Genomic DNA, 11042 nt, shown 5'->3' with positions numbered 1-11042 from the left:
TTATTTATTAATTTAATTATAATATAATTATTTTTTTATTGTTGTATATCTATTTATTTAGTTAATATATTAATTTTCTTCTTGCAATTATATTTTGTTTCAAAATAAAATTAATTAATAATTTATTATTCATTATTACTTCATTTTTATTTAATAATCATATTATTATACCTATATATATTTTAATTTTTCACTTTATTTCGAGTGTTGTGCACTCTAAATATATACATATACGTAGATATAATACATCCCAAGTACATTTGGAATTTTGTTTAAGGTATTTCATTTTGGATATATAGTATTCGACTTCTGTACTAATTTATTTTTTACTATTTGTATTTGAGATGTATAATGATAGTTTAAAAAGTACATATTGCAAATTTTAATAAATAAAATATTTAAATAATTTAAAATATTTGTCAAACTAATAATATAATATAAATACAAATATTAATTTTAAATTTTAATTTTAATTACAACTAGCAAATGATATATGATATATTTTTACTGTCAAACTAACAATTAATAATAGTATATAAAAAAATAGAATGGCTAATTTTTTTTATATCGAGCAAATTGGTGTGTAATGCACCGTTATTAAAAAAGTTGGTTTTTTTTTCAATATGGAGTTAATTTTTAAAAATTTTTATTAAATAAATCGAAAAGTCAAATTTGTTGAGGAGAAANAGTACATAAATATATGAGAATTAGATTTTTTTTTAAATAATAAATTTGTTAGTCAAATTTATATCTTTTATATCCTAATTATACACATTATATTTTAATAAAATTATAAAATATTATTATCTTTTTAATATTAAAATTAAAAAGTGAAACAAAATAGATGATAAAGAGAAAAAAATAAAGAAGAGAAAGGTAAAAGAAAAAGAACTTCTTAATTTAAAAAAAAATTAATTACAATAAAAAATATCATATAATGTATTTTTGTTATAAAGTTAATAATATATAATAAAAATATAAAATATATAACAGATATTTTATATTAACAAAACCCATTCAAACCTAATAAATAACTCACCAGTGATTTCATACAACTGCAATAATAAAGTCGTGGTTTATTATAAACCAAAAAGAGAACATGATTTATTTGTTTTGTCAAATCGATACCGGTTTGTTATTACTAAAATTTTGGAATGAAGTAAATATAATTACAATTTTTGTACGACACAAATAATAGCCACAAATTTATAATATTTGTTCATAGACCTTAAGTTAGTGTTAGGTAGAGAGACAAAGACTAAAAGATAGAAATTGAAATAAATTTTTGTATTTTATTTAGTAGAAAATAAGAGACAGAAATTGAAACAAGAATGAAACTCTAATTTAATTTACACAAATAGTAAAATTAGAATTAATTAATTGAAATAAGAGTATTTTAAGTATAAAATGTTATTAAAGTTTCAGTCTCCATCTCTAAAAATTTTAGTCCACTGTGTCCTCACTTTTTGGAGGTACTAAAATAGAAATAGAGACAAAAATTTTAGTACTAACCTTTAAACTAACAAACATGATACTGAATCTCAATCTCTCAGTCTCTGTCTTAATATCTCAAAACAAACGCTACCTAAAAACTGAAAGATATTTTTTCACCATAGACAATTTGCTTTGGATTTGTCCGGTTTAATTACCAAAAAAAAACTTGCTTTAAATAATTTAATCATTTTAAGTTGATTTAGTGATTAATTTATTAATTTATTTAAATAAATATCTTACCTTATGTAAAAATTCATTAGTCAAACTATGGATTATTTCATATTTTGTCTTGTTGAAAGATACCATAAAATAAAAAATTAATTTAGATTTTCAGATGTATAAAGCCAGAAGCTCAAATTTGACCTGCTCGTTTACTGATATTGAAAAGACTTCATAATTTGGTCTGAAATATTTACTATCAAAGTTTTATCAATGTTTAATATGAAGAAAATAATTATTGTGTATTTTAATCATAATTTTAGTTTTAATGACATTTAAAAATGATTAATCACGTATAGTACAATCCTTTTATTGACTTATATAATAATACTATATATTATTAAAATTTTCTTGTTCTTATGCATGTGTGGTTTCGTTTTGCATTTTTATAGCTAGTTATTTTGATGAAAGAGAATAATATTTTAATATATTAAAATATATATATTTAATTAATTTAGATTGATTTAATGATTAATTTAATAATTTTTTTAAATAAATATCGAAATTTAAATTTTATTTTATATATATATATAATAACTCATTGTGTAAGAGATATCGTACGCACAACTAGAGAGAGTAGTACACATTCAACTCATTTTCGACTTCTATATATAGAGACACCAAATCAAAATGGTAGCCACGTAATGACTTAATGAGACACGTGGCTATATATAGAACCTCGTTCAACATTACATGTCCTATGCTCTATGCTCTATGAACTCCTTAAACTATTAAATTAAATTAAATTAAATAAGACAAACATATCATATCTTACTAGCTTATGTCTAAGTCAAGTCAAACCCACAACCCTTGACCTATCTTCCTTTTTTCCCGTGTTTTTTATTTCCATGGTCAAGATTCAAGAAAATGAATCTTCAACTTCTCAGAAGCAACTTCCTAACACATGCATGCATGGTCTTACTTCAATTCACATATATATATGCTCACAAAATATGCATCACTTTCTCAAATAAGAAAGGAACATGTCTTTCACTACTTTCAGTGGCTTACTTTCAAGAAGGTACAACAACACGAGCATGGTTGATGATAATTGTTGGGAAACTTGTATACCTAGAACTGGTGATGATAATCACGGTGAATTTTTTTCATCAATAATTTACCCTTCTTACTCTGATTTCCCACCTGGTTTCAATCCCAATGAGTTCTTGGATGCATTTCTTTCTGAATCAAATGTAAGTTTACAAACCAAATATTAGTTCAATATCTTGTTTTGTATACTTTTTTTTTTATAGCTATTGTATACTCTAATGATGTCTATGAAGCTTATTTCAAAAAAAAAAAAAAACTGTGTATGTTCATAATTAATTTTAGGGAAAAAATGCGGTTTACCCTCAGGGTTTATAATATATAATTTGACCACATACATGAAGGTATTAGATGGTACAAAATTTAGTAAAATAAGGTCTATTTTGGAGTAATTTCTAGCGATATAGTTTAAATTGCATAATCTTCTAGTTTTTACCTATAGGTCTAAGGTTCGAGTCTTATCTTTAAAAAAAAAAAACTATACGAGTTAATATTCACGGAGCAAATTGTAATTTAAAATTGTATGTATAAGGATGTTGAATTTATCCTTTAATTTTTGTAGCCTTTATTTAGATGTAATTTATAACAGATTTAGTATAAGTGAACTAGCAAAGTAAAAAGATAATATATTGATATATATAATATGATAAATTACCACTTAAATTAATTCATGTAATTCATCCCTTATTCCTCGAGTTATTAATACTAAAATGACCATAGTCCCTTGATTAATTCAAACTAGATTAATATAAGAATACGATTTTAGGTCTCATTACTAAATTAAAATGCATATGTGTATTCTTTTGGCCAGAGTTTAAACTGGAGAAACAGTTCAAGTGAGAATCAACAAAGTAAGGAAGTGGAAGAAAAGTACTACTCTGACCCCTCTACTGATGTGTCTCTCTTACAATCCTCCTCAAACATTTTTGAAGAGGTAACTTAATCTTTCCTCTTTTTAGGTTGTCTGTTTTGTCGATTATCTATAATTTGATCACTAAGCAATTTCTTTTAATGTGTACTTTTCAATAAAGGTAAAATAAGTGTACAATTATATAAATGCATCTAAATTTAAGTAATAAAACAAGGACACTATAAAAGACGAGATGTTTCCTATCTTTCCTATAGATTTGGACGACAATCTTTTTGGTCACGGAACAAGTTTTTGGTCCAATACAGTTTTTTGGGCCACCTATTGTGTATATTTTACTTTTAATTTAGAATTTGTGTTGATTTTGAAATACACATCTGTAAAAAAAATAATGTTACATATTCAAGTTTTTTTGTTAATTAAGTCTAATTAAAATGATCTAACATAATAAAAATAAGTATGACTAGCATTATTTTAAGTCTTATTGTTTAACTTGGTTGAACTTAGTTCATAAAAAAAATTTAAATATGTAACATTACGAGTATACTTTGTTAAAAGACTTAAGCGAGTTAGAGATATATTTCTTAGACTTATTATAATTGTTTTGGCTACTTATATTTGCTTGGATATATAGAGCGCGCCTTTGTGAAATAGGAATTATTATCAATTGGAAAGTTGATATGATTAAAATTAATTATATAATTAATTTACCATTAGGGGTTTGAAGCATGGATACACTCATTTAGATCATTTAAAACAGGCTTTTTATGTTCATACATGTGCCTTAAGTAGTGTGATAAAATAAATTAGCTTTGCAACACATGGAAGTACAATTGGACATGATCAAAGTATAGAAACTTATTGTTATTAGTAATAATTTATCATTAAAAATCGCGTAAATACAACTCAATACAGTCTTTAGACAGCTACATTCTATTCATAACAAAATATGTCATTTAAATTTATTACCATAAATTATCGCTTTCCACTTTTTCTCATTTCAAACGGCAGCCAACAAGTTACAACCCATGACCTAGTCTTTAGCTAATAGAATGAAGGCAATGGCGGCTACTAGCAATTGATAATGATATGGGTCTTTCGGTCTTTGACATCGTTATCTTTTGTGTTTCTCTTTACTTGAGTAGTTTTGACCAATAAATTTGAGTGTTTTCTCTCTCATTGTAGTATTATGGTATTTTATTATATAAAGTAAATTTTTCTTAAGAAGTTTACTCAATATTGTCTTTAAATAAGTACATCGTATTCATGCCAAAATATGTCATTTGATCACTTTAACTGTATTGTCCCATTCCACCTTTTCTCATTGTCAACCGCGACTAACAAAGGTTGCCTAGTCTTTATTGAACAGAATAAAGACGGTGGCGGCTACTAGCAATTGACAACGATATGAGTCTTTGGGTCTCTTAACTCTTCTTTTACATCTTTATCTTTCGTGTTTCTAGCTCTTTACTTAAGTAGTTTTTGCCCAATAAATTTGATTTTTTTTTCTTTAATTGTAGTATTATGAATTTTTATTATGTAAACTTTTCCTTGATAAGTTTATGCATAATTTTTATGAAATTTTCATATCAAACATCTAGATACCCGTCGGATGATGAGAAACTTGGTCTAATTGAAGTAATGAAATTGTATTTAATTTCTATGTTTTGGATCCTTGACAAACCCTAAACTTATTCCTGTGATTATCAAACTACATAGTCACAATAAACAAGCTATAATTCATTGATGATTTGGAAGTTCTAAATTGCAATTGCTTAGGTTTTGTTTTTAATACTGTTTAAATTTGAACAGGGAGACCCACAAAGAAAGCAGGACACATTTACAATCCTTGAATCTGGCATGCTTGTTGATTTTTCATCGCCGATGACGAATACAACAAATTTTCAAGATCCATATCTCCGCAACTTCTCTGAAATGGCCTTAGCCGTTCCCGAAATACATAGCACTTTAGCTCCTCAACTAAATTGTCATAAATCTATTAACGAAGATGAGGACGGAGATCTAAACGATGGATACAATTGGAGGAAATATGGAGAGAAACGGACGAAAGGAGGCGAAAATCCCCGGAGTTATTACAGGTGCGGAGAACCAAATTGCACGATGAAGAAGAAAGTTGGGAGAAACTTGGATGGAAAAATCATTGCCATTATGTACAAGGGAAATCACAACCATCCCAAGCCTTCTAAACCTGTTGGAAGTGCAAATGTTCCATTAGTTAATGAACTTTATGCATCATCATACACCGACTCGGGGAATTTGAATCAACAATCTGTTGGAGGAGGTGTTGAAAATCAACTTGGAGCACACACCAAAAGATTGTAAGCTCAATAGTATATATTCACTCTAGTGCCCCATTTGCATTGTTAAAATGAAATTGAATTGTGATTAAAAAAAAAGGTTTATTAAAATAGTTTGCCACCTATATCTCTCTACCAATGTCTTGTTTTCAAGTCTTCTAAAAAAGAAAAAGAAAATGGTTTCGGATTTTACAAGAGATACAGAATGTTGTGTGTAGGATCATATAACTTCTAAGTAGATTAGTGTTAGTTATCCAAATAAAAAATAATATGAAACTAAATTAAAATGTGAGCTTGAGTTGACTATAACTAATTATGATTGTTATTGTAGGAAAGGAGGGAATGGAATCTATAGCTATTTGTTTAATCCGAGTGGGGGCAGAGCTATAAAGGAACCCAGAGTTGTAGTTCAAACTACAACTGAAATTGACATTCTTGACGATGGCTATAGGTGGAGGAAATATGGCCAGAAAGTTGTTAAGGGAAACCCAAACCCAAGGTAAACCACTTGGCTCAAACATTCACTAATTTGAAAATCTTACAACCTAAAAACATATAGTTCTTGGCAATGTAAAGGTGTTTTTGGTTTGCATTATTGTATTCTGTTTTCTCTTCCTATTCTTTTGTATACGTTTGGGTGATTTATTTTTTTATTTCTTTTGTATAGGTTTTTTTTTTCTTTTTTATTCGTCTTTTGGTGAAATTCTTTTTGTAATTCAATAAGAATCGAACTTCATATTCTAATACGATGTCATAATATCACTTTTTCTAAAAGTTTAAGCTAATAGGAGAAAATACATATGGTTATATTTCTTCTAACATTTTGAAAATAAAAAATAAAAATGCAAACCAACCCACTCTAATTTTTTCATATATTGTTATTGTATTAAAATTAATATCTTGTTATATGTTTTACTTTTCACACATTGAAGATTATTCTTGTATAAAAATACAAAGAATTAAGTCAAAAAATCTTTTTGAAAAAAAAAAATTAGACAGCTTGGAAACACGCAAAAATATCAGTTTTGAGAAAGATTTTTTAATTACATCTTTTCTTTATTGTCTCAAGTTACCATTAGATTTTTTCCATGAGACAAAAATATAGAAACAAGTAAACAACAGCTACACATATACTTATTTGATTTGGAAGACAAGTTAATTAGCGGATTAGTCTCTAAAGTTATACTCGTACTTCAATTTGGTTATCGAAATTTTGATTTACTTAATTTAATCTTTCAATTTAGCATTTGTGATACACACTGGTCTCTGACCTTGTTTTTTTCACAGAATCGTTAATGACGTACTGAGACGGACTGATAGTTGGCATGCTAGATTTTCTAACCGCTATTTAACGTAGTAATTGAAACTTGTTTACCTCAATTTTCTCCAATTCTTTAAAATCCTAATTCTAATTTCACTTGAGGGTTTTAAAAACTTTTTAGAAAGCAAATTGAGGTAAAAAATTTTAATTGCCGCATCAAATAATAGTTAAGAAGTCCAGCATGGCAGTCATTAGTCTATTTGAGCATATAAGTGTTCTGTGGCAAAAATAACACCAAGGACTAGTGTGACTAATGGGAGCCACATATGTTAAGTTAGGGAATCAAATTAAATAAATTGAAACTTTGAGACCATCAATATAAGTTCAGGCTCAATCTGAATATTAACTCTTTGGTTGGAAGACAGAGACAAAGATACAATTTTTTGTCCCAAATTCCTGTTATGGTCTCCATTGTTGTATTTTTCATCTTAGAAATAAAAGTCAAACACAACATGGATGTCTTAGCTAGTATCTTGTGTTCTAAATAGTTCAAAATATGTGTAGGAACTACTACAAGTGTGTGAGTCCAGGTTGTAACGTGAAGAAACATGTGGAGAGAGCTGCAGATGACATAAAGTCTGTGATGACAACCTATGAAGGCAAACACAACCATGATGTTCCTCAAGAAAGATCATCCTTTGCATCTCGCATAGCATCACTCACCAACAACTTTGCAACCCCATCATCATCATCGTCACCTTCTCTTCATGACACAAGCCTATCACTATCTTCACCAAGGGCCAACAATGAAAATCAAGCAAGTCAAGAACTTACTACTCTTCCCTTCATTGTTGGAATTCCAAATTTTGGTAGGTCACTGATTGGTACTTCATATGCCAATGAGGGACCAAGCTCAAACAATGAAGAGAAGAAGGATTAGTGACTCAATTCAGGTTTGGTAACGGATTTCAGATATGTTATAAAGTCGCGTTGTTTCTGCTATAAAATATTTGTCATTCTTAAAATTTAGTACAGTAATAATTCAATTTATCTTTGAATAATCGTATAAAGATACATTGAATTATAAATGTATTAGATTTTCAAAGTGACAATATTTTGGAAATAACACATAGGAACTTGGTTGTATTAGAATAGAATAAAAGAAAATGTCATGGACATTTTGGTTAGCTCAGTGAGATTATTGTAGACTAGAACTTTGGGAATCTTGTGCTTGGCAAGATTGTAGGACTTGCGTCGACTTCTAATTTAAGAGTTTCAGATGTTGAAGGCCATTTGACTGATGAATTCTAGCTTTTTTTTTTTTTTGGATAGGGTAAAATATATTTTTTGTTTTTAAGGTTTGACAAAAGTTTTAAAAATATCTTTAATTTTTATTTTGTTTTAATTTTGTTTCAAATTTTTTTAATTTGCAACTGATATATTTTTAACAGTAAAATTAAAAAAAAATTGAGATCAATCTAATAATAATGAATGATAATTATGTTTGATTTATTTGTGTTAAAGGTTGTTTTGTGTAATTATTGTTGAATTAGTTCTATTTTTGAAAAATTAATCATTAAAGATATATTTAATGTAAATAAAAATTTTTTGGGATAAAATTAAAATAAAATAAAATTTAAGAATATTTTTAAAATTTTTGTTAAATTTTAGAGAAAAAAATATATTTTATCTTTTTGATATTATTTTGGACAAAAAAATGTTTTTCTTTTGACATTGTCCTGATATAGTTTATTGGAATAAATTATTATTTTTATCAACGAAAGTTTTAAACGCGGATAAATTTACTCAAAAAATAACGAAATTGAAGATGTATCTATAAAAGATGGTTCTTACGAGAAAATTATTAAAATTCTAAAAAATTATTCAAAAATTTTAAATTATTTCTCTTCTAACTCTAATTTTTCTCGCTCTTTATCTTTACTGCAAATATCATAAGTAACACACTTTTCTAAAATTGTCAAGGACTCCAAGGGAAGAGAAAAGGATGCTGACGGAACTAGGAGCGATCGTCATTATCGGAAGAAAGAGTGAGAGAAAGAAGACAGAAATAGAGAGAGAAAATGATAAAACGTGGGGAGAGGAAGGAAGGGATGTATTGTCACCGCCGAAGCTTTCCTCGAAGTCGCGGTTGTCAGAGCTACCGCTGGAGAAGGACTTTGTCGTTGTCGTCATAGTTGGAGGCGCAGAAAATAAAGAAAGAAGAGCACGGGTTAGTCAGAGAAAAAGAGGAGGGATGCAATGGAGGGGAACGGTTCTGTCACCGTTGCGTCTGTTGCCATCGTTGATGAAGCTCGCCGCTAGAGGCAATATCAAAGAATAGTGAATATGGTGGTGGTGGATTTCGCCGCGGTGGTGACTATTGTGAAAGTGGATACAACAGAAACGGTGGTGATGGAGATGGTAGTTATGGCAGTGGCAAAGATCGTGGATTTTGGGATGGTAACAGTGACTGGTATTTGGTTATGGTTTTATAGTGTTGATATAATTCTATCCAACTTTTGACTTCTTAATCTAGTTATTTGTTAGGAGAATGGTTCTAGTTATTTGTTAGGAGAATGGTGGTTGTAAGGAGAAAGAGGCGACGAGGGTTCTGGTTGGGGTGACGGTAGTACTGGCGGTTGTAGTAGATGTGAATGAGAGTTGGAGAGGAAGAATTTAGTGGTGGTAAAGTCGTAAAAGGGGTTAAGGATTAGGTTAGATTGTGAAGGATAATTTGTGACTTTTGGATAGTTTTATTGTACTGAATCCGTCTTTTATGGATATAATTTCAATTTCTTCATTTCGTGAATAAATTTGTCAATATTTAAAATTTTTGTGGATAAAAATAGTAATTTATCCTAGTTTATTGCTTCTTGACATGATGTTAATATGGTCGTTTCAACTTTATTTGTTATATATGATAGACTTTGATTTTAATATTGAGACAAATGAATTAACAAACAAACTTACATATGACAATTTGAGCTGAGTTTCTAGCTTGAATAGTATAGTTTTTTAATTGTTGATCGAATTTTTAGGTAAATACGGATACATATTTGATGATATTGGTTTGGATATGAGAGGGTATACAAGTAGTAATCATCTCATTCAATACCTACTTAGAACATATACAATATAAATGTTTCAAATAGAACTAAATTTCTGGTTTTTGAAATTTATGATTTTTGTCATTTTAGTCATTTAAATTTAAAATTTACTATACTAGTTTTTGAAATCTAGCTTCAAGCACCATATTAATTTTTGAACACTTTCTATAAGTCAATGATCAGAATACGCAGCTAATTTTGACATGTTAGGCTAGACAAAGAGCTAAGCGACATTGTTTCATTTTGGCTTTTAAAAAGACAAAAACAAAGTCGTTTTGGAGAAAGAGAGGAAATAAAATGGTTTGAATATCATATATTTTTTTTGTTTTTCGTTTTTGTTTTGTTTAAGTGCCAAAATAAAATGATATTATTTAGTTTTGTGTTTAGCATAACAAGTCAAAAACAATTCAAATTTTCGTTTGTTGATTTAGTATTGACGGGACTAGTATGATGTCCGAAGATAAATATCAAAGAATAATATAGTAAACGTTAAATTTAAGAAATTAAAATGATAAAAATTGTAATTCTGAGACACTATTTTAAAAATTTAGCCTTAAAATAGAGTATGAGATTTAATGAATTTAATTTGATGAATGATTGTTTTTAAATTGTTTAAAATTTATAATGTGATGTCTTAATTATATTTGTAACTTACATGATCTTTTTTAATATTTTGCATTTATAGGTTATAGATTATATTTTAGATAGGAGAAATTGCGGTTCGGGTG

The 11042-nt window shown here is 28.0% G+C and overlaps 1 protein-coding gene across 1 annotated transcript; it reads left to right on the top strand.

Annotated features, from left to right (window-relative positions):
• Positions 1-2520: 2520 nt before the first annotated feature.
• Positions 2521-8528, top strand: LOC107475420 (probable WRKY transcription factor 26). The gene is made up of 5 exons (XM_016095048.3): positions 2521-2906; positions 3572-3694; positions 5441-5967; positions 6278-6445; positions 7772-8528. Exons 1-5 carry the CDS (start codon positions 2697-2699, stop codon positions 8145-8147), a joined length of 1404 nt encoding a protein of 467 aa, XP_015950534.1. The 5' UTR covers positions 2521-2696; the 3' UTR covers positions 8148-8528.
• Positions 8529-11042: the final 2514 nt, after the last annotated feature.

The sequence above is a fragment of the Arachis duranensis genome, chromosome 2 (genome assembly GCF_000817695.3).
Source record: "Arachis duranensis cultivar V14167 chromosome 2, aradu.V14167.gnm2.J7QH, whole genome shotgun sequence".
NCBI classification, from domain to species: Eukaryota; Viridiplantae; Streptophyta; class Magnoliopsida; order Fabales; family Fabaceae; genus Arachis; species Arachis duranensis.
The sequence above is the reverse complement of the archived record's forward strand: the minus strand, read 5'-3'. Positions and strand labels throughout refer to the sequence as shown.